Source organism: Kryptolebias marmoratus, linkage group LG22 (genome assembly GCF_001649575.2).
Source record: "Kryptolebias marmoratus isolate JLee-2015 linkage group LG22, ASM164957v2, whole genome shotgun sequence".
Classification (NCBI taxonomy): domain Eukaryota; kingdom Metazoa; phylum Chordata; class Actinopteri; order Cyprinodontiformes; family Rivulidae; genus Kryptolebias; species Kryptolebias marmoratus.
Window position 1 is genome coordinate 17,130,478 of NC_051451.1, and position 22,584 is coordinate 17,153,061.

Below are 22,584 nucleotides of genomic sequence, written 5' to 3' on the forward strand. Positions count from 1 at the left end.
TAAGAAGTTCTAAAACTCTAGTTTTCTATTTTTAATTGCCTTCTTTATGGCTTTTTCACCTCTCGCCTCAATTTCTTTTAAATCATATTCACACACACCCTGAGATCACTATGCCTGATGTATATGTGGTTATGCAGCTGTAAAAGATGGGTGTTCTTTCTGCCTCTTTGCCAATGCTTGGGGTGGGTCTCTCTGTGTCCATCTGTTCAAGCTGTGGAGACGAAAATAAACACGGTTTACAATATTTCCATCAGACACGTGCAAGCATAAGATTATTTCCTCAGCCTGGATTCAACTCAAATGCCAGAGGATTTAAAGACAAGTACAGAATTTGCAGAAAATAGAGTAAGCTGCCCTTAGAATGCTAAGGTTTTCATCAACATTGTCCCTCGGTTCCTTACGTGACAAAAGTTGAACAGGCTCAAACAAAAAAGTATTTTTTGTCATTCGGTGCAGATTTTGTGTTTAAAAAAAAAAAGAAAAGGAAAAAAATTTTGGTATGTTTGATGTGTCTGTTCTGTTTTTGTTCTCTTCTCAGGGGACTTTTTGCCAGCCACTACACTGAGACACATTACAGGGAGGATGGAAGTGCGGTCACCAGTGCTCACAACTTCACGGTACAGTGGCACTCGAGTGCTTGTGGTCACGTCAAGTTGACATGCAGCGGTGCTCTGTACTCTCATTGGATAAAAATGTTCAAGGAGACAGATGCTTTTTTACTTTAAACTTCATATTGGCGTAGAAATACACCTTGTGTGTTCCGATACTAAAATCAAATCGCATATAAACTGAGCACAAAAAGGAGGGGAATTTTTGTTTTGTTGGTTTATTTCTTTATTGTAACAATGCTTCTCTTCAGTAAATTTTAAACAGTTGGAAAGCCTGTTTATTTCCCCTTAAATGGTGCCACGTTTGTAAAGAAAATACATTTGTGGGTTGAGCTGTAGAATATGTGGGTGGTGTGCAAATCTTCTCTGCCAATGCCAAACAGCTTATTCTGCTATAGACTCTTGTTTGGTGTCATTTATTGAATTATGATGATTGAAGACGATTTAACAAATAGGGGCCTCAGTAGCACAGGGATGAACCATATATAGCCACAACTTCCTGGCACCACCTGCTTGGTCACACACTGCTGTAAGATGGAATCCCATTTTCAACCATTACTTGTTGTAAGTCAGCCATTGTGGTTATGTTGGTCACTTTGGAGCGAACAGTACACCCAGGTTGATCCCACAGGTGTTCAGTGGGGTTGAGATCAGAACTGCAGGCAGGCCATTCCATCCTCTCCACTGCCAAATCCTGGAGGTAGTCTCTGATAAGCCCCGCTCTGTGGGGGCAATGGCTGTCATCTTGGAAGATAGAGTTTAGCTCCAGACTGTGGAGATATGGATGGCCACTGGTTGTTTACAGGTCCTCATAATCATGCGCCAATCAGCTCCTCAGGTACCAGAAGCTCAAAACAAGAGTCAGTAGCAGAATAAGCTGTCTGGGATTGGCAGAGAAGATTTGGCAAGTGTTTCATGGGCACAACCTACATACTCAGCTCTGCTGCTCAACCCACTAATGTGTTTTTTAAACAAATGTGGCACTGTGAAGGGAAAAAAACAGGCTTTCCAATTGTATAAGATTTATTGCCCTGAAGCATTATAACAACAAAGAAATAATCAACCAAACACAAGTTTTCTTACTTTCTGTGCTATTTTTTATTTTCTTTAATGTGCTTCAGTGTTTATTTGAAAGCCCCATGGCTGTTGCTGAGCTGGATGTCCATCCTTTGACCTATTTGACGTTAAGCTGTGTTTTATTCTCCATGTTTTTTAGCCAGCTTTGACATCAGGATTTGTCATAAAATCCTCTTTTAGCTCTGAGTGCTTGTTTAGTTTTGTGCGTAAGCAAGCCACAAACAGCAAAGAGTTTGCTACTTTTTGAGAACGAATATTTTATTTCACTTTTTCAATTTAAATTTCTAGTGCTTGTCAAGTTTACTCACCTCAGTACTTGACTGATTGAAATCAGCTGAAGTGGCTCAGAAAAAACACACTCAACGATTCTCTGTTCAGTGAAATTTTTACCTCACTTGACACCAGATTGTCATTTTTAGAGCCCATTCTGGAGCGGAGAAACATTTCTTTGGCGTCACAGAAACCTGTGATTCACGACAGTCAGAAGTTTTTTTTCCTTTTTAAGAACAGTTGATTGTCTGTTGCGCTTTTGTACCTCAGTTTGACTGGCAATCACGGTGCTGAATTGAACAGGTGTGAGGATATTTTTACAGCTCCAAGGAGCAGTTTGGTAGTTTGGCATTGACTGACAAGTAAGCTCCTCAAAAAGTTGTTTGAAACAGCTTTCCACATGCTGTCTCTCTCTCATCCTTAATTTTATGTTGGAGGATGTTACAAACATCTGGTTGTCAAATAGACTCCCTGTATTGTCTCAGATAAGCTTCATGAAGCTGCGGAGCTTTAGTACCTGCTGTCACTAAACTCAGCAGTCTGCCATGTGTTAAATCACGGATCAGTGGAAAGAAGCAAAATATAAATAAACAGCACCCTAATGTGAGGAAAAATGTGAGAAAGGAAGGGGGAAAATGGCAAATTTTGAAAAGACAGTGCCCTTTCCCTTTCTTCAAATCCATAATAAATAATTGAGGCATGTGGTTTTTTGGCATTTAGAATTATACATTTATCTACCACATTGTTTATTTTGCTTCGTGTACTCCCGACTTGGACAAAGCCTATTGTCCTGACTTTATAAAGGTATAAAACAGAGCCAAGAGGAGGGTCAGGAGTCTGTTTTTCTCTTTCACCTCTTGAAAAACATTCACTACTGCTGCCTGATGTTTTCCTTTGTGAAAGGTGAGTTAATCTAGGTCAAGCTGAGCAGAGTGTGGCTCTATATTTATACCACTGTCTTCCAGTTCTGGTTCCACCTGGCTCACTAACCTGCTCTGAACCCGTCAAACAGAACCGTTTCCTCCTAAAATTCAGCATTTGGGATGAGAAATGGTCAGTGTACTTGCTGGTGACAGTTAATTTAGGAGCCGCTAGGCAGTAAATGGAGGTCTGCATCTCTCTTTAATGACAGTCATTTCCTCGCTCTCCTTATGCTCAGACAACACTGTATTTTCTTCATCTGAGGATCCTTAAATATCTTTTTTTTTTCCTTCTACCAGAACGCTCTGATGGAAAGTTGAAGGATAAGCTATTGCCATATTACTGTCACCTCACATGCATGTCAGTTTTCCTGCTTCTCCCGTTGCATTAATTTCAAACAGCCTGTATCTAAGGAGATGGAGACATGGGGGGACTGCTCTTCAGAGCATGCTAATTGAAATGAACATGAACTGGGCAGCAACAGTGCAATTTCAGCGTGTCTGGTCCTTGTTTGCTCTTTTGAAGTCAAGTAGGAGCTACTGTACTGCTGCAAGAAATGTGACAGCTTTGTTGTTGGTGGTTTTTTTTTAAATGATAGAATTCTAATCATTGAATAAAGTCTGCCTTTGTTATAAAGTGATTTTTTAAATGTATTTATTTCTTATATGAACAATCTCTTTTAGAATAACTGCTATTATCACGGGGAGGTGCAGAAGCATCCAAACTCTGATGTTACCCTGAGTGTCTGCTCGGGCCTGCGGTGAGTAATACAAGAATCATTTTGTATTCAAGCTGTCCTTTAAGTGCTATTTGCTGCTGCCGAGTTTATATTTGCTTAAGTCACTCAGCAAAGCAGCCCGCCGTCTTTAAGGCCCGTAAGGGTTCTGTCAGTAAGTTGGTGCGCGACTCGCAGAAAATGGAGAAAATGTCAAACAAATATCTCTGTTCAAAGAGGCATTCAGTAGCTATAAATCTGCTTTCATATTAATTGCAATTAGCTTCTGACTGTTACTAATGACTGAACAAACTTTGAAGTTTGTTGAAGTGGGCATTAGTCAAGTTGCGAGATTAACAGCTTCACTTTTTAATTAATTATATAACCAGCATTGAAGCAGATTGTGTTTAGTTTGCTATGATAAGCTTTTTATCAACATAGTAGCTGCTAATCGCATAGAAAATTGTACTTGTCTCTGGGATGTATATCCTTGATCCAAGATGAAAGATAAAACTGTGTTAATGAAAAAAGTGCACATAAAGAATCTTAATGCCACTGAGCAGATTTGTGTTCATTACAAAGCTTTTATCTTGAAATCTATCAAGAGTTTTAACAGCAGCTACCTGTGGCTTGATCCAAACCTGTTTCAGAGTTTTGTTCGGGCTCGGTATGAGTGAACTTACAGACAAAAACCTGCCTCTGTTGTTCCATCAGAAAGAGCCACATCCGATCAATGTCTGCTTCGGACAAATTGCAATATGCTTTGAAGTTTTGTTTTCCTGCTTCCTCTGCAGAGGCTTCATTGCACTTAAAAACAAGACATTTATCATTGAGCCTGTGTCTGACCATCACACCGGGGCCCACTTCATCTACCGGGTGGAAGAGCTCAGACTGACAACTGGAGCTTGCGGCCATGGCTACAACCTGTCTTATATTGCCCCTGAAAACCACATCAAAAGCCCCTTCCAGTCCTTCCACACGAGGGTGAGCTTATAGTGCTATTTTGCAAAGCAGAGCCATTGAATATGACTATGAAATTCCATTTAATCATCTTTTTTTCTTTTTTTTTTTTACTGTATTTTATCATAAAATACATCTGACAAGACAAAAGATAAGTCACTTGACCAAAGATGGGCAAATTGGCTATCAGATCAATTCCAACAGAATCCCTTGGGATATAGCTTTGGATTTGACCTTCATTTTGTATGTGTTAAGAGCCCAGAGTCGAGAAGGTTTGCCTGATAATTTGCATGGAGCAGGTGCAGCATCCATCTGTCACTATTACCAAAAATTAAGAACTCAGTTTGAGGCAGGAAGTGAGACTAATCCACAAAATGAACTTAATGGCCCCAGACTTATACGGTATGTCAACTATCAAATGGGAGTTTAAAAGGGAGAATTTGCTCTGCATTAAAATATCTTACAAATTTGGTGTTTCCCTGCTTTTCTAATTCATTAAACTCAAGTAGTGAAATTTGTAAAGAAATCCATTTCAGTTCGTTTTCTCAGTATGGAAAAAAGATCCTCAGTACAGTCAGACCTCTAAAAATGTAATTTATTTGCATCAGTGGGTGATTTGTACCTTGAAAAGTTTTGTGATTTTCCTTATTACAATAAAATAAAATAAAAAAAATAAATGACTTGTTACAACTTCTTCCCACCCCTTAAAAAATGTGCACGAAACTCACTGGAATGATCATTTTCAGCAGAACAGAGGCGTTGTATGGTGAAATATTAATAAAGTAACAAATATGAAAGCCAATGAACAAAGTTTTTGACAGACACTAATATTGTTGCAGAGTTACAGCTGGCATGGGAGAATTAGATAGGAGGTAGAGGCGATAAAAGAAGTAGTTTTGAAGCCGTGCACTGAAGTCTCAGTCTTTTTGCCACATTGTGCGCATCGTTTTGACTGCATTCGAAGTGACCACTTCCACCTTCACCTTGGAGGTCCGAACAACGATCATACTTTATGATTAAAAGTTTATTTTTAAACCAATTAGAATTTAGAGGTTAGACTGTTTCTTTGTGTGTGTGTGTATGTGTGTGTAGAGTATCCTTTTGTAGAGTGTAACAATTGTGTGTGTTATTTTTGTTTTCTCAGCATAAAAGACATACTCAGAAGACAACTAAATACGTTGAGCTGATTATTGTTGCAGACAACAGAGAGGTAATGCACCAGTTCAGCCTCCAATCCCATATTTGGCCAACTGCCATAGTGCACTGAAAACACAGCAACCCTTCAAGCTAGTCTTAATTTTCTAAACAAAATGGGGAAAAAAAAAACAGGGTAAGCTGTAGAGCAGGTCCCACTGGAGCCGCTAAATGAGGTGAGTGTACAAAAAGCAAGGTGGTCCTGTTGTAGCAGCAATTTGTTTTTTTCTACTGAAAGTTTTGTTTTCAGTTCCCCACCGGAGTAGACAGGAAACAGGAAAAATCTACACGGATACAAAGGAGTCCCCCGTAAGCACTAACAAGCTTATTGTGGGGTTTCCTCTCGACAGTTCTCTGCTAATGCCATTGACCTGAATGGAAGGAAAGGAAATAGAAATGGTAAAAAATAAACAAAAAAAAAACGACATGTTAAGTTAGTTGTTAAGTTCAGATTTGAAGTCGAGAATCAGCTCAAGTGGAAGTGAAAACAATCTGATTTTGCTTCAGTTTACACCCAGAGCTTCGATTCCTGTTATATCTGCCAGTACACCTGCTCCCTGTGATCGTGCTATTCGTCTTACTAACACCAGGGGATTTTTCGAGATCCAGATGGTCACAGCTTGACAACCTGCCTAACACACAGAAAAACATATTGCCTGTGAATATTTTAGGCAGCCATTCACACGAAATGCCGGCGTCTGCGCTGTGGCATTTCATGGTTTTTAGATCAGAAAATGATGGTCGCACTTATGTCGTCATGAAACACCTGCTACTTGTGGATTTAGACTCCCATTTGTTTCACTGCTAACATGCTTTTTTTTTTCTTTTTTTCTTTTTAGTTTCAGAAACAGGGGAAGGACTTGGAGAAAGTGAAACAGAGACTAGCAGAAATAGCCAATTATGTGGACAAGGTAAAACATCCTCTCCCTAATGTGAGACCAGGATAAATCACTTTTTAAAAATAGAAATCACACTGGCAGTAGAGATTAATGGGATGACTGTGTGATATATTAATTTTCCTTTAAAGCAGCTGCCTAAGACCTTAGCCAGGGCTGTGGATTTGTAGCTAGAACACACAGTAGGCAGATGGATTTATTTTCGGCAAGCATGGATATAGAGATGGAAAATCATGCCTTGATCATGTTAAAACATGAGAGATTTGTTTAACGGGGAGATTTCAGGGCTGGTGAAAGAAATAGTAATATATTTCAGTGAAATGAGTAACCGAAGGTAAACAGCAGTCTCTTGCACATTTGTTTGAAGACCGATGGAACGTTTGTGCGCTCAGATCTCTTTCTGAACCTTTGATTTGTCTTGACTTCAGTTCTACAGGGCCCTGAACATCAGGGTGGCTTTGGTGGGTCTGGAGGTGTGGAGTGACTCTGATAAATGCCCCATCACTCAGGATCCCTTCACCACTCTGCACGAGTTCCTAGACTGGAGGAAAGTAAAACTGCTGCCTCAGAAGCCTCACGACAATGCTCAGCTCATAAGGTGAACACTTAATTTGACAGCTGAGCCCACAAAAAAACCTCTGGGCATTGTTTTCTTTACTTTTACCTGAAAAAAAAAACATCCTCAAAGTCTGTCAGCTCCACAACTATAAAACCAAAATATACTGCCCTGAGCAAAACCGGAAAAATGCAGTTTATTCTTATCACTGGCCAGAGTGAGAATTAAATGAGTGCATACAGCACCGGCTCTGCAACAATCAAAGTACCTGGATAAACAAAGAATTAGCAAAGAAAAGGGGAAATGTGCAGAAATAAACGACTATGTCATAAAAAGAACTGCAAGGTCAGTGTTTTTTAAGGGCTGATGTTTAAGAAAAACTATAACTTTGTAGAATTGCAATGCAGGAGACAACTAGTGAGGACTATAACTGCCATAATTAACAATAAAACCAGAAATAAGCTAGAAGCATTCAGAGAGCACAAACCACAGTGTCATTAAAACATTGTTCGATCTGGGTCGTCATTCCGATCACCACCAACAGTGAATCAACTGTTTCTTGTGACAGTGCCAACATTTCCTGAAAATTTCAACAAAATCTGTCTGTTAGTTTTTAAGTAACCTTGCGAACAGACAAACAAATAAACCAACCAACACTGCAAAAAACATAACCCTTCTTGGCAGAGGTAATAAATGGCTCAATAAAATAATTTAAAATGCCAACAAATGCAGCAAAATAATAAAATAATTTAGGCAATTAGTTGTCTATGATATGTGGCATAGCTTGAATTTTCCATTTTGTTTTCTTACTGGAATAAAAGGCCTAACATTCTTTGAAGGGATGCGTATCGTTCAATGTTTCAGTCCAGTGTTTGAAACTAAATAATCTTATATTAGCAAATTGTAGAGTTTTAGCCTTTTTAGCCAAATCTTAGAAATAACCTCATGCTTGGTTGGACACAACCTTGCTAGAGCTCGTGTGATCTTTTAGTGCTTGACATATCTATAAGGATGATTCTCAGCTACTACCACGTTAAATTTGAGTTCAATATCTGAGTTGATATCCATTTTTTATGACTGACAAGGTTTATTTTTTTGTTTTTTTTTCAAAATGTATTTAGTTGTAGATATACATTCTGACTGTTTCATTAAAATCTGTCCAGTGGTTCATGAGATATTTTGCTAACATTACATACACACACTCACACAGGCAATTTCATCATCATCATCATCATCATCATCATCACATCTGAGGAAAGAAAATATATTTAGCTGTTTTTTAAATCATTCATAATTTAGAGCATCTACTCTCCCCTCGACATCTCCCCATTAATTCCAGAAAGATTGTTTATCCAGATAAATCTATTGTCTAATAATGTTTATGTTTTCATATGATATATGCTGCAGAACTCTGAATTATAATCTCAGCTGTGTCATCTAATATTAGAGGAAGCTGATGCGGTGAACTATTTGCAAAAGCAGCCACAATTATACCCTCATTTTAAGTTAAAGGTCACAACATTATCATATTATCATACCTTTGCCCCTTTAACATTTTAATTGCCCATTCCCGTCTTTTGCAGCGGGGTTTACTTCCAGGGCACCACTATTGGCATGGCGCCCATTATGAGTATGTGCACAGTGGAGCAGTCTGGAGGAATTGTCATGGTGAGTATGAAGCCCTCTCCTTGCTCCCACTAAAGTCCCCACCCGCCCTTTTTGCCCGTAGTATCAGTGAAGACATTGTCCAGATTCAGCCAGCTAACTCAATCCAGACGTGATTTACAAGAACAATGTGTTCACTGCTTGCTGAAAACAGCTCTGCCAGGGCGTCTTGCTTAATAACGTAATGATATTTGTGCTGGCACTCCCTTCACAAGCCCACAAACACACACACACACACAACAATATTTGAAAGTGTATGCACAGAGAGACTGGCCTGCATAAACTCTTCCAGGCCACGTGATGTCTTGCAGTCTTGCAGTGGATGAAAGCTGTCCATGACAGGTTGAACGTGCACAGAGTAACATATGTGTCATTTCTAAGCAAAACCAGGCAGAGGGGCAGGCACAGTTCATGTTTTTGTAGCCACCAGAGTGTGTAAATTTTCGAACGGGGTGGATTAAAACTGGTGACCAGAGACCTCTGGTTTGTTGGCAACTGTAGAGATTCACAAAATAATTTCAGTTTTCTAAATACATTTGAACTAAATACATCAACTTCATGGACATCTGCTGAATGCATCACCATCTGGACATATTGTAAACTTCATAAATAGTGTGAAATGTGTAATGATTTGGGGTTTTGTTTTTGTTTTCTTTTAGATTCATTTTGCATTTGTTTCCTTGTTTGTGTCTGGTTCCTTGTTCAGTATTCATTTCCCCTCTGTTTGCCCCTGATTATCTGCCACGCCCATCTCCACCTGTAAGTTATTGTAATCACTCACCTGTGCCCACTTCCCATAATTATCCCCTGTGTATATAACCTGGTCATTTTCTCCACCACCCCGCTGGATCATTGTTGTTGTTGTTGTGTTTTCATGTTCTGCTCCTTGCCCTACCCTGCCATGCCCAGTTCCTTTGTTTGGTCTTCGTTATTAGTTGTTTTTTGCTGCCACGTCAGCTCTTTTGTTTATCTGTTTGTTTTAGTTAATAAATTAGTTTCCTTTCTAAGATGATTTTGCGTTCTGGGATTGCCTCTGTCTCCCCTCGTTATGACAGAAATGTGTTATTTTATCGCTTATATGTAATGAAATCAGAATTTTGATATAATAAGACAGTATGCTTTAAGGTCCTTCTGTAAAACTGATAAACATTTATCTGCTCTCACGTGTGGCAGGAGATTACTGAATCTATTTGGTTTTATTTTTCTGTTAGAAAGTGCTTTCTTTGGCTCTTTACTTTGTAGGCTTATACCTGTCCATTAATACAGAAAAAAAAGATTTAAAACATCTAATTATTTATTCCAAAGTTCTTGCTTTTTATTGTCATTGTCATTTTCTATGCATACTTAGATCTTTGTTTGTGTTCAAGAAATCTCTACTTTAGCCTTTGGGTCAAATTGACCCAAAGGCTATGGTAGGGTTAAACAGCAACACACTTCTTACCAGAGGTAGGGACAAGTTGCTGTACCAATATCATTTCTGCAACATAAACATTACATGACAGTCTCCTTCGGCAGGTAATCCGTGGCACCTTCACTCATCGTAAAATGTGTGAGATTACTCGCGTCAAAGCTGGATGCAAAGTGGGTACTTCTGTAAATCAAAAGCCACCACTTCTGAACACACTGTCATTTACATTTTTATGAGAAGTGATAAGTTGTTTACTCCTGGTTCCTACAGAGCACACACTGGAATCAGAATGTGTCTTTCATATACAACTGTACATCCTCTCCTGTACAGAATTACTACGCATAATAAATTGGCTTCTGGATATTGAGATCTGTGCCAAACCACAAAGTGGTTATCAGCCCAGTCCCATTATGCTTCAGCCCAGATGTGCATGCCCCCCATCAATAGATTTGTTTTCTGCTGGCTGTTGCTGTGATGAGGCTTTTCCAGATGTTTGTCTTCCCCATTACTTCCACAGAGCAGATGGTCTGGATCAAGATTAAAGGGCCACAAAAGCAGTAACAGGGCGGTCAGAGAAGATGATCTATTTCTCAAACCGTACTGAACCATGTGTTCTGCCCCAAATCTTCAATTTGGTCATTTATCTTTTCCACATGAATAGAAATTATATCAGACAGACAATCAGAACCATACTCGATCGTAACCAGCACATCATTTTTATTTTTTTTCACTATCCCAAAAGCGAAAAATATGATTGCAGCTACACAGATTTTTATTTATGTATGCTTAGTTATAAGTACTCGGCTATAAACTAAACCCTTGCAGCTCAGAAGTACGCTACACTGATAAACATTGCAGGAGAAGAAAAGAGATTTCCCATTTTTCCTGTTACAAGGCGGGGTGCAGCTCCCATGACGCTGTGCTTTAATCAGAACAGGAAGTGGCTCATCTTGCCCTAAACTTTGACTGATGACCTTGCTCTCAAAGGATACATGTGATTTTCTCATGTTCGTGCCAGAGAACCACAGTACAGTAAGATATACAGTAGATGGTCTCTTTTTTTTCCTCTTGGTTTGCAAGATTAGAATTTCTGAATCAGTCATAAAATGGAAATGGGATTGGATATGTAGGCAGCCTGTCACCTTGTGCGCTGTATTTATCTGTAATGTGGTCTCTCGTGTGGCTCTTCTGAGTGTGCAAGATATTTGCATTTCTTTCATCCTTCTTTAATGTTTTAAGCCTTCATCTTTACAAAGGTTGGAAAAGTGCAGTTGGCTTATGAGACTGTGGTCTGGACAACAACAGTTGATTGGTAGGTTGCTGATGGTGGCTTCTTATGTGCTTTAAATGCATGAGATCGGACATGTTCCCTTTAACAATTAATCATACAATCACATATTTTGTGATGCTGTCTCAATGATAATAATCAGCAAGGAGAAAAGTTCATTCTAAGACAAGATATTCAGCATCACAATATTGCTTTGATAACTCAATGACATGATGGATGATAGTGTTGTGAGCTGTCTTCCATAGATTTTACTCCATTTCCAGATTCACCTTGGTACACAAACCCTACACTGATTTAATATTTAATTTACCTTTCCTTATCCCAGCCTCCCTGTCAGTAAAAACTAGTTAAAATCCAAACTTCCATTCCTGTGTTGTCATTATCCATCTCTGTCTGCCAGGTGAAGGGCACTTGTCTTGCTTATCAGTGCAGACATACTGCGATAGGTTTATGCAGCTTTCTGCAGTCGCTGTCTCCAACAGCAGCCGCTATGATTGGGTCTGTAGGGGTTGTGGAATGACAGATGAATTTGGGTCTCCATGAAGAGAATAAGTAATAGAAAAAGGATGGGACAAGGGTATGCCGTCTGTTGTTTGAATGTAGTCCTGTTTGATGTTCGTATTTTCACGCGCATTTCAATTTGATTTCCAAGCACAGCGGAGAACTGCACATGTTTAACACATCTGATGCCGTCTTTGTCCAGGATCACTCTGAGAACCCACTGGGTGCAGCTGTGACTTTAGCACATGAGCTGGGACACAACTTTGGCATGAACCACGACACCCCAGAGCGAGGCTGCGGCTGCAGGATGACTGTTGATCGTGGAGGCTGCATCATGACCCCCTCCACCGGGTGAGTATGGGGAGGTTTTTTTCATTCAAAACTAAGACGTGGCCAAGATGTGGCAAACACAGCAAAAGTGGACAAAGGACAGTGATTAAACTAATTAAACTAGAAACAGAAATATGTTATTGGAAATGCGTTAAAACGGACAACAGCAGGAGAGAAGAAAACATAATGATGAAACAAGTGACAAAACATTTAAGAAAACTGGAAGTACTACAGCAAGATCAAAAGCACAAAAAACAAGATGTAACAAAATACATGACTTCTCAAAAGAGAATAACCCAAAAATCACATATGATAAAACTTATTTTAAAAAAATAATATTATGCTTAAAAAATAAGATATGTCATTCCACAAAACATTTTTTAAAGTCTTCATTTTATTTTTATTTTTCATTTTTCTTTTGTTGCATTTGATGCTTTTTTTTAGTTTTGCACTTCATGGCTGATTGGTCTTTAAAACTCACTACTATCTACCATCGCAGCAATGATTTCAGCGTTACACTGCTAAGTATGCATTTGAATTATCATTTTGAACTATTTAATTTACATTCACCTAAGTCTTGTTTTTTGGAAAATTTAAAAAAAAAATGTTCAAACCAAAAATAAGCACACATAAAACTATGTGTTAATAAAATGTTTTAAAATCCCAAATCTTTATGTAAATTGGTGACTTTTTTTGCATTGGAATGGGTAAAAAAAATAATACTGGGCTCCAGCCTTTGCTCAGATTGGATCATATTTATCTGTAAACAATGCTTATTGTTTATGTGTTTAAATATGATAGAGGGATCAAATACACATATTCACAAAAAACACACACTTTGGACTGAGATTAAAGTAGCTGCTGTAAGATTCGACTCATGTTGCCTGAGTCTTTGAGATAGCCAAGCTGCTCCAAGGGATGGACTGTGATTGTTAGTAAACAGCTTGCACATAATGTGAACCCAAAGTGCAGTACCAGATTTCACCTTTGGTCTGATGCCAGTCATGTTTGCCTCTCGGAGGGTCCTGCAATCCACAGATGAATGTGGTTTGGGGTGAATTTCACAACACTGAAAATAAGACAAAAAAAGGAAACTGAAATACACTGTAACTGGTATTATTCAAACCCAAGCCTGCATTTGTGGGATGAGGGATTAAATCATTCACACATTTTATGCACAAATGAGGATTTGTGCAGTTTAAGAATATAGCACGAAGAGCTGCCAGATCTTATACGCTCTCACACGTGCCCTTAAAGCTTTTAACTACATTCAGCTAAGATTTTACCGTCAAATAGGTCTATAGATTTTCTTTCCCTCAGTAACTAATTGGAAATGCAATTAGTAAGAGATCTTCTAATGGCCATTGCAAACAGTGGCAATGATTTTCGCAAAAGGCAGCACTGGGAAGGAGACTGAATGAAAGACACAGTAATGAAAGAGAAGAAACTGCTGAACACACTGGCTGTGGATTATTTAGAATTACATTAACAACAATATGAAAACTTGTAATACAGGCATGTGTGACAAGTCATTCTTAATGTTTAAATTTGCAGGCACTAATTATGGCTATTAATAAGAAGTGTGGCTTACCAGATGCTGACTGCTCATCTGTCATTACCCGTGAATTTAGAAGAGCCTTTTCTGCCCTTGCACTTCCCATGTGTTACTGTTCCTCTTTTGTAGAAGGAAACCTTTTGAGTATATACTATACATATACTATACTATATAGATAGATATATATATTAAAATGTTATCTATATTCTGTTTTCTCTATTTGTAAAACACAGTCCAATTAACCAAAGAAAAAAAAAGACCTCTTGCTAGATTTAGCTTTTATTTGGTCTAAACACTAGATTTTTCATACAGCATATTCTTTAAGTCAGGCCAGCTGTGTGAATTATCTTGAAACAAGCTTCTACAGTACAGGTGGAGGGTAATGTGTGTGAACTTTTAGTCATATTTATCCTTCCCTTGAGTTTGAGTCAGCCTGAATGCTAAGCTTGAGTTGTCAAAATACAAACCAATAAGATGTGATGACTCAAGTGGTAATGACCGTCTTTCACAGAGAATTAAAACAAAACCAACACTGTCAGTTTGTGTTTCTTTTAGGGCCCAATCTTTGAATGACAGCCATGACGTTTATATTTTCAGAACAAGTCTCAGAGTCAAATGTCTCAGCTTTGCAGTCGTGATTGACGGCTGTGTTTCCTTACATTTTCTGTACACCATGTTCATAACCAAAACACTCATCTGAAAATGGGCATTGCAAATGAGCTTAGACTATAATGGTTAATATGGTGTACAGAACTAAACACTTGTCCCTTTTTAAAATCACAATAAGAAAATACATACTAAGGTACAAAACATGTACCTTAGGGTGCCAAACTGTACTTTTTAAGGTACAAGAGAAAAAAAACAGTGTACGGTACATTGGACATTTGAGAGAAATGGAAAAAAGGATTGTACACTAGCACCACTGGATTAGTCCTGGGGTAATATTTCAACAACTTACATGACCATTTTGATACAGTTTATGACTAACATGTCGAGCAGAAAGAGCTGAAAAACAACATTCTCAAATTGGTAACAATGGTGTTATTAAATTATTTCTAACAGAATGGGGTAATTAGGCTCAGTGTTATTTATCAGCACTTTCTGTTTTGTAATTATAAGATTAGATGTGATAACACCTGAAGAAGATAAATTATGACCTTTTATTCTCAAATTCTTTTCATTGTTTCTTAATAACAGATATGAGATAAATCCAATGCACGACAATGCTCTGACATTTTGTGAGCAATGTGGTGTTGATACACCGACACAGAATATCAATAGTTCCACATTTATTTAATACTGTTCTAATAGTGCACTCACTACGCCTTGTTTCAGTCTGCTTGATTGTGTCAGTGAAAAAAAGATCATCGATTTTTGGTATCGCTCAATTGCACACACAAAACAAAACAAAATAAAGTGTGTTTTATTATAAATGTCTATCTGTACAATTTTAGGCTTTTCATTACAAACACTCATTGATCCCGGCTGTTGATTCTCTTTGGTTGCATTTTTTTTAAACTGCTCTTATCCGTGTTTTTTATAATAAATTCATAGTTTGATTTTTTTTTCTTCTAGCCTGAATAGTAAGCGCCTTTCTCCAGCCGCATACCTTATGTTGATATGAGAGTGCTATTGATTTCCTTTAGCAACTTATTAATTATTCATAGTGACAGAAAGGGTTTGAGAAAATGTTTACTGTTACACATAAAATATTTCTATATAAAATTACTTGCCCTTAAGAATGATATGTTTTAGGCCTGTGATTGACATGACTTGTATGCAACCACAACTGATGTGCAGTTCATGACAACAATGCCAGCAATATTCCCACTTCTGTTCGTTGGGGAGAATATAATTAACTGTAATTGGATTTTAGGATTATGTAACTGTTGGTGTCACCATAAACTGACTGAATATGAACCCAGCTCACCTAAACCCAAGTCCAAATGAATCATAATGTTGCTCCTTGTCGTCTGGATATGTACTGTATAAATCTACATAGATATATCAGATTATCAGTGTTGTGTTTACTCTTTATGATACATAAATGTCTTGTCATTTAACATTTTTGTTACAGCTAATGTCATGTATTCAAGCTGAATGTGGTTTAGATGAGAGACTATCTGTGGTGTCTAGAGTCTTGTTGTCTTGTTGTCAGTTTTGCAACTTCAGACTCTGAGCCATGAAGTTCACTGTCTGGACATTTATTTATTTATTTTTATTTTTCTCCTGAGCCAGCTTCAGAAATAAAAATTATAAACTTACCCAAGTAGAAGATTGAGTTTGCCAGTTATCTCTCAAATTGAACTTCCTGCACCATCAGCCTGAATTCACAGTTTCCTGCTGACAACAACCAATAATTTTACAAATCTATCTCGAGCTCATTTCCCCCATCACTGATTTTGTCTCTTTTCCTCCTTATTATTATTTTTTTCCATATATATTTATTTCCTTTGACCCACAGTCCACATGTCTTCAGAATGTTAAACACGTCGTTGCAAAGCATCGCAGCTCATTTTGCTGTGTGTTTTGGACACTCGGCGCTTAGACTTGCTAATGGAGTAGAGGACGAGCTGCATCTAAATGACATGATTATCAGTGACGCTGCCAGCTGCAATCAGGGCCAGAGCACACTGAGAATGATCCGCAGAGAGGTGCTTTATGCCTCGATAGACAGGCGGCACGTGGAAGCTGTGGCTTCGTTTGTCTTTTATCTCCCCCAGTGGTAACGCAGAGAGGAAAGCACAAAGAGAGATGGCAGTGGGAGTGGGAGTAGAAACACAACTATCTGGGAATTATTTTTGGTACAACGTGGAGAAGTGTGACAGGCGTCATGAGCCACAAACACTGGCCATGAGAGAATTGTGATTCAACGACAGGTGAAAACTTGAGCGACGGCAGGAAGGAACAGTTTATGTGGATTTTCTCTTTTTGAAGTGTGAATTTATTTTACAAGTTCAAGTAAAAGTTGCATCAGATGAACAGGGGGAGAGGAAGCACAAAAAAAAGTGCTTTTCCTGTCTCTGTTTACGTAATGGCTGGAATGATGTAGCACAGCAGGGACTTTGAAACCAAAATGTAAATACTTCATCATGACGCCATGAATGAGCTTGTAATTCTAGTTTATTTGTTGGTAAATGACAGAGTGTAATTGAGGTGGGAACATGCAAAATGTCATTATTTATTTACGTGCTGCTGTGGAGAGCAGAGGAACTGGTTGGCTTGAGTTTTGTTTAATCACTATAAACGTCGCCTTTGTTGCAGGCTGGCATTTGCAGAAAGGTCAAACGTGTCTCCCCTGCTTACCGTGGACTAAATGCGTGTCAGCCTGTAGTGCATCTTGGAGAGCAAAAGAGATGGTCTGATGTCAGTTTGAGGGACTGCAAATAGCAGAGCTCTCTTGTGTGTACTCAGTGCCTCTATTATTCACAGTCCTGTTTCACTCTTTTTTTTTTTCCAGACTGAGATTTTCTCATCTTCTCAACCCGGCACTCTCAAATGCCGAAATGATAACTTGTAATGACAGAAAATCCATGAAAAGCTTCTTCATCTCTCCGAGCATTTAAGGATTTTTTTTTCTAAGCCACAAAAAAAAAGACATTCTCCTGTACTTTATTTTCATTTAACAAACCTGAATTCCCAATATTAGCTTCTTTTGTTTTAGAGTCGTTTTTTCTGCCTAAAAGAAAATGGACAAGAGGCGCCCGCAGCTTGGGCCTGTCATGATGTGGAGTGACGAAGGCGAACCCAGAGCGCAGACTCATACTTAACAAAAATAATTTATTAAATAAAGAAACACAAAACAAAAGCTGACGTGGCAGCAAAAACAAAATAAAGAACAAACTAAAACTAACATGAACGGAGACGGGGACAAGCGGGACGGAAAAAACAACAAGCAGAAACAAGCTAGAAACAAGCTACAAACAATAGACAAACCAGAGACAAACCTTAGACAATGGACCAGCGAGGTATGGAGAGAAATGACCGGGTTTTAAAGACTGGGGATAACGAGGTGAGTGGGAACAGGTGGAATGATTACTTATTCGGGACAGGTGAAGATGGGCGTGGCTAACAGACAAATGAATGACTGGGGAAGAGTGGAAATGAGAACACAAACACAAGGAGGACAGAACCAAGAAGAAAACAAAAACCAGATAACTAAAAATAGAAAACAAAAACAAAACACAAACCAGAGAACTAAAACAAAACCCAGAAAAAGCCAAATCACCACAGAGCCACAAACAAAAAGCTCAAGTCAAGATGTTTAGGTGATATCAGAGCAATGTGTTTGCTGGTAAACAGTCTGATTTTTCTTTTTATTATCACCCAGTGGTGTATTTATATGCCGTGCGGGTAATCTGTGAGAGCTGCTTTTGATTTAATCACAATTCCTAATGTTCTCTCACAAAAAGGCAGTCATCATATCAATTTGCTGCGGTGTATAATTCAGCTAAACAAGCTTAATTGCTCGTGTCAAACAGGAATTAAATCCAGTTTGCATTGAGGGGCGTTTGCAAATTAACATTCCTGTGCTGGCTTGGCTCAATTCAAACACTTTAATGATAATATTTTAGGCCTGTAATCTTTTCAGTAATTGGCCACTTTTAATGGCAGCTTGAGGTCATGCAATTTTAACAATAGTTTGAGTTTATTGCAGGTTCCACTGGAGGGGTTCAGTCTGTTAAATGTAGAATATCAAGAAGAGTTTAATTCTTCAACTTTATAGAAACATAAATTGTCACACTTTCACAGCTTTGTCCTTTTCATGGACTTTCAAATTGAATGACTGACAGCTCATGGAGTCGTGTCCGTCTTGAGATTCTCTGAGCACTGAGAGACTAATTATAAGTAAAGCAAAGAGGGGAGAAAAGTTTTGCTGTAGGCTGTGTAAAAAATTGTTCTCATGCTTATATAAATAAAGTAATAAAGCAATCTGTAACTGAATCACAGTCCTAATTTAATATTTTTTATAGCAAGCTTTGTTTCTCTTGGAGACAATAAATACAGTAACGCGATGAATGTTTAATATCTTCTAAATGTGACTAAATGACAGTGGCATTAGAAATCATCTTTTAGATTAGGCACAGCTTATAAAAACGCAAGGCATTTATTTTCTTCTCTGGCATCCACACTAACTGCGTCGAGCACTACAGTTAATGTGGTAGCGCCGCTCTTTCCTCTCCGAGGAGCACAAATTTACGAGGCCGTATAACGCAGATGAGATAAAGATCTCTAACGGTGTGTGTTGTTCACAATAAAAATGACATATTCGCCTCTCAAACGGTTACGGCAGGCAGAAGGACTCTGACTAATTAGATTTTGTGTTACTGTTGAGCACAGGCAAATTAGTTCCACCTCAGCAAACCACACCTGGAGAGGGTGCTGGACGCTAGACCAATATTATCCAGGGAAACCGCCACTTTGTGCTTGGTTCATTTCCTGGACAGCAGTGCAGCCGTATTGCCTCAGCTGTGATAATAGAAACCACGAATGTGGGTTTGTTGCTCAGTATAATCTTCACATTGGAACGTTTTTTTGTTGTTGTTTTTTTCTTTTGTGGCTAAGTGTAGTTGTTTAATATGAGGCGAGGGGATCTAAACTAAATTTTCAGTTTTACACTTGTTACTTTGTTTTAGTTTGAGTAAGAAATAGCTCACTACGGTGCACTCACCTGTGTCGGGACATCCTTTTACTTTTCTTCTCACAGCAGCCAGTGGATGACAAAGATATCCTCACTTCACCTTTGAGCACCCAGTAAGGCTGACACTGCATCTGTTAGCATTAGGATTGTGTGTGCAGCTGTTAGCTTGAGGAACACAGACTTTAAATTAGAGGTGATGCCTAATTATCAAAGTCCTGCTAAAACACAATCACTGAACACAGCAGATGTCAGCACAGGCAGATCGTTTACAGTCATGTCTTCATTCTCAATATAGCTCTCATACTTTGTATATTTAGCAATATAAATGACAGTAGAGGGAGATCTTTTTACTGGCTCTAATGGAGGACCATCTAATTTAAAAACCATTAAACAGATTGCATTAGTACTGTATTTTTTTTTTTTTTTTGAACACTGAATGGATTTTAATGAAACTTTCTGAAATAAATCATTTGGTTGACCTCAGCAACATTCGGAGTCAACCCGATTCAAGATGGTCACCCCCGCAAAGTGCTCTTATCAAACAGAAATTTTTTAAAAAAATATTGAGCTAGAACTTGATGTCAGTAGCTGAGGCACAATCTCAATTTATACTCTGAGCCTTAACCGACTGCACAACATCTGCATTTGAAATGTTGTCAATAACTATGTAAAAAAAAAAGTCTTTTTTTTTAACAAAATATCTCATGAACCACTGAATGGAAAGTAATTATTTGATGTACATCAACAGCTGATTGACTTTTGGACTCAACTCAATACAAGATGGCTGCTACAGCCAACCAACCTTAAAAACACAAAAATTGCTATGAACTGGTAAATTTGCAGATGTTGAGCTAAGATTTGGTGTCGTAGTAGCTGAGCATCGCCCCCTACACAAACTTTGAGCGCAACACATTGCTCAACATTTTTTCTTAAAGCTTTGATTGTAACTGTTGGAGTCAACTCTGTTTGTCTTTTAGCAAAATAGCTCATAAACTGCTGGACAGATCTTCATTTTCATTCAGATTTGATATTTACCAACACACAAAATGGCTGTAATGCTGTCAGTTTTACAGTTATTGAGCTCAAATTTGATGTGGTAGTAGCTGAGTTTTTTCATAAAACATAATCTAACAGTCACAGCACCTGACATCTGCGAGAGTTTGTGGATTACATTTTTTGTAGATTTGACCAAATCGGCTACAATGCTGTGATTTCTCAAGAAAAGCTGATCTTAGTCTAAAACTAAGAAAGGTGATGAGCGATATGTCTTCCTTTAAGGCAGTGGTCTCCAATCTTGGTCCTCGAGGGACACTGTCCTGCATGTTTTACTTGTTTCTCTGCTCCGACACACCTAATTTGAATCAATGGGTTATTAACAGGCTTCTGCAGAACATGAAGAGGTAATTTAACCACTGAATCAGGTGTGTTGGAGCAGGGAAACAAGTAACACATGCAGGATAGTGGCCCTCGAGGACTAGGATTGGAGACCCTTGCTTTAAGGGAAACTAGGCATTTAATGCTGTTGTTTTTTTCTTACATTTAAACCATCATCTTTAAATTCATATAATATGGATCCAGTGGGGAGTCTGTAAGGTTTGTTTTATTAATGATTGTGAGCACAAGCTTAACAAGGCACCCCTTCAAACAGGGGAGACATGATAAAATGTGTTCCTGATTCATGCTACACTGAAAATAAGTGAATATTTTACTAAAGAGAGTTATCCCTCAAGACTTTTACTGTCTTCTCCTTTTGCCTCAAGCAAGGCGTAATGGTACTCACATGAAATTCAGGTTGCTTTTAACACACATTAATGTACTTGTTGTTGCTAACACATCCCATGTAAGAAAGCTGAATTTTTCCATGTGGAACTGCACCCGTCCTAGCTTTTAGCATGGAGGGATGTTTATTGGGAACAGACTCTGTTTACCTTTTATGGACATTCCACCTCCTTTCCTGAAGCGTGTCTGTGTTCTCTTATCAGTGGCAGTCCATGTTATCTGCTGGGGCCTTGGTCTGTTCTCTGCAGCTGGTTAATCTGCACGGTCTGTCCTCGATTTCATGCGTGGGTCTCCACGCACAGGATCTCAGAACTCTTTGTCTGAGCGTGTCACGGTGGTTTTTGAGTGGATTACGTGAGTGAGTGGACAGAGACAGGTAGATTGGCTTCTGGCCGGTGAAAGATGAAAGCAGCTGACATATTAAGGTGGACAGTCTGAGTGAAGTGGAGGCTCTGCTTTAACCCAAGGGTGGCTGTTAGAGGAGGATGTTTTTTTGTGTGTTCTGTGCGCTTTGGAAATCTGTTTTCCTTTGGAAAAAAGGATTTCTTTTTCCACTGAATGCTTTCTCTGTTATCTCCAACACCCTCAGGAGAAGCCTGTCTATAGTCAGCTAACAGCAGTGAAATATCCATGCAGTTGCTGCAACCAAATCCCCCTTAGGCAAAGCATCACACATCCCTCCCCCCACCTCTGTCCATCGGCAGGCTCCACAAACATATTTGTGTCGTTTTGAAATTTCACAAATCTGCCCTGTCAAGCCTTGAGCTTTACAGTCTCCACGCCCTGATGCATTCGAAGACCTCGGTCTATCACTGCATAAGTACGTGCATGACATGTTTCTGTCGGAATTCAAGCTCTTCAAGCATCCCACATCCCCTTTCCTCCTGCTTTGCCTACCAATCCTTTCTGCTAGCCGTCAGTCCCTGCCACTCCACATCCTTGTCAGCTTCCTTTTTTAAGGCGAGAATATGTCCAACAAAGACATTTTACACTCCAAACCCTTCATTTTATGAGTCCTTTTGATGCTGTCCATGTTACAGTAAACCACAAGAGTGCTTGTTCCTACCATACCTTGGGTTGCATTGTTATATGATCTGTTCCTTGTGTTTCATTCTCACAGTGTTTTTAAAGAATCAGAAGCTATAGTTAAGTAAGGTCTTAATGGCATTAAAAAGGGCAAAAGAGCCATAACTGAAAAAAAAATTAAGATTATATTAATA

At 38.7% G+C, this 22,584-nt stretch overlaps 1 protein-coding gene across 3 annotated transcripts in view; it reads left to right on the forward strand.

Annotated features, from left to right (window-relative positions):
* Positions 1 to 22,584, forward strand: part of adam12b (ADAM metallopeptidase domain 12b) — an 80,840-nt gene that overhangs the window by 37,658 nt on the left and 20,598 nt on the right. For 2 of the 3 annotated variants that reach the window (XM_017432654.3, XM_017432661.3), the window contains exons 4-11: positions 539 to 617; positions 3,560 to 3,636; positions 4,386 to 4,575; positions 5,696 to 5,761; positions 6,585 to 6,656; positions 7,070 to 7,239; positions 8,781 to 8,865; positions 12,262 to 12,410. In XM_017432654.3, the coding sequence (XP_017288143.1) occupies positions 539 to 617; positions 3,560 to 3,636; positions 4,386 to 4,575; positions 5,696 to 5,761; positions 6,585 to 6,656; positions 7,070 to 7,239; positions 8,781 to 8,865; positions 12,262 to 12,410 (888 nt within the window). Of the gene's footprint in view, positions 1 to 538; positions 618 to 1,636; positions 3,453 to 3,559; positions 3,637 to 4,385; positions 4,576 to 5,695; positions 5,762 to 6,584; positions 6,657 to 7,069; positions 7,240 to 8,780; positions 8,866 to 12,261; positions 12,411 to 22,584 lie in introns of those variants that run through there. The other variant, XM_037973601.1, reaches the window with a different exon arrangement.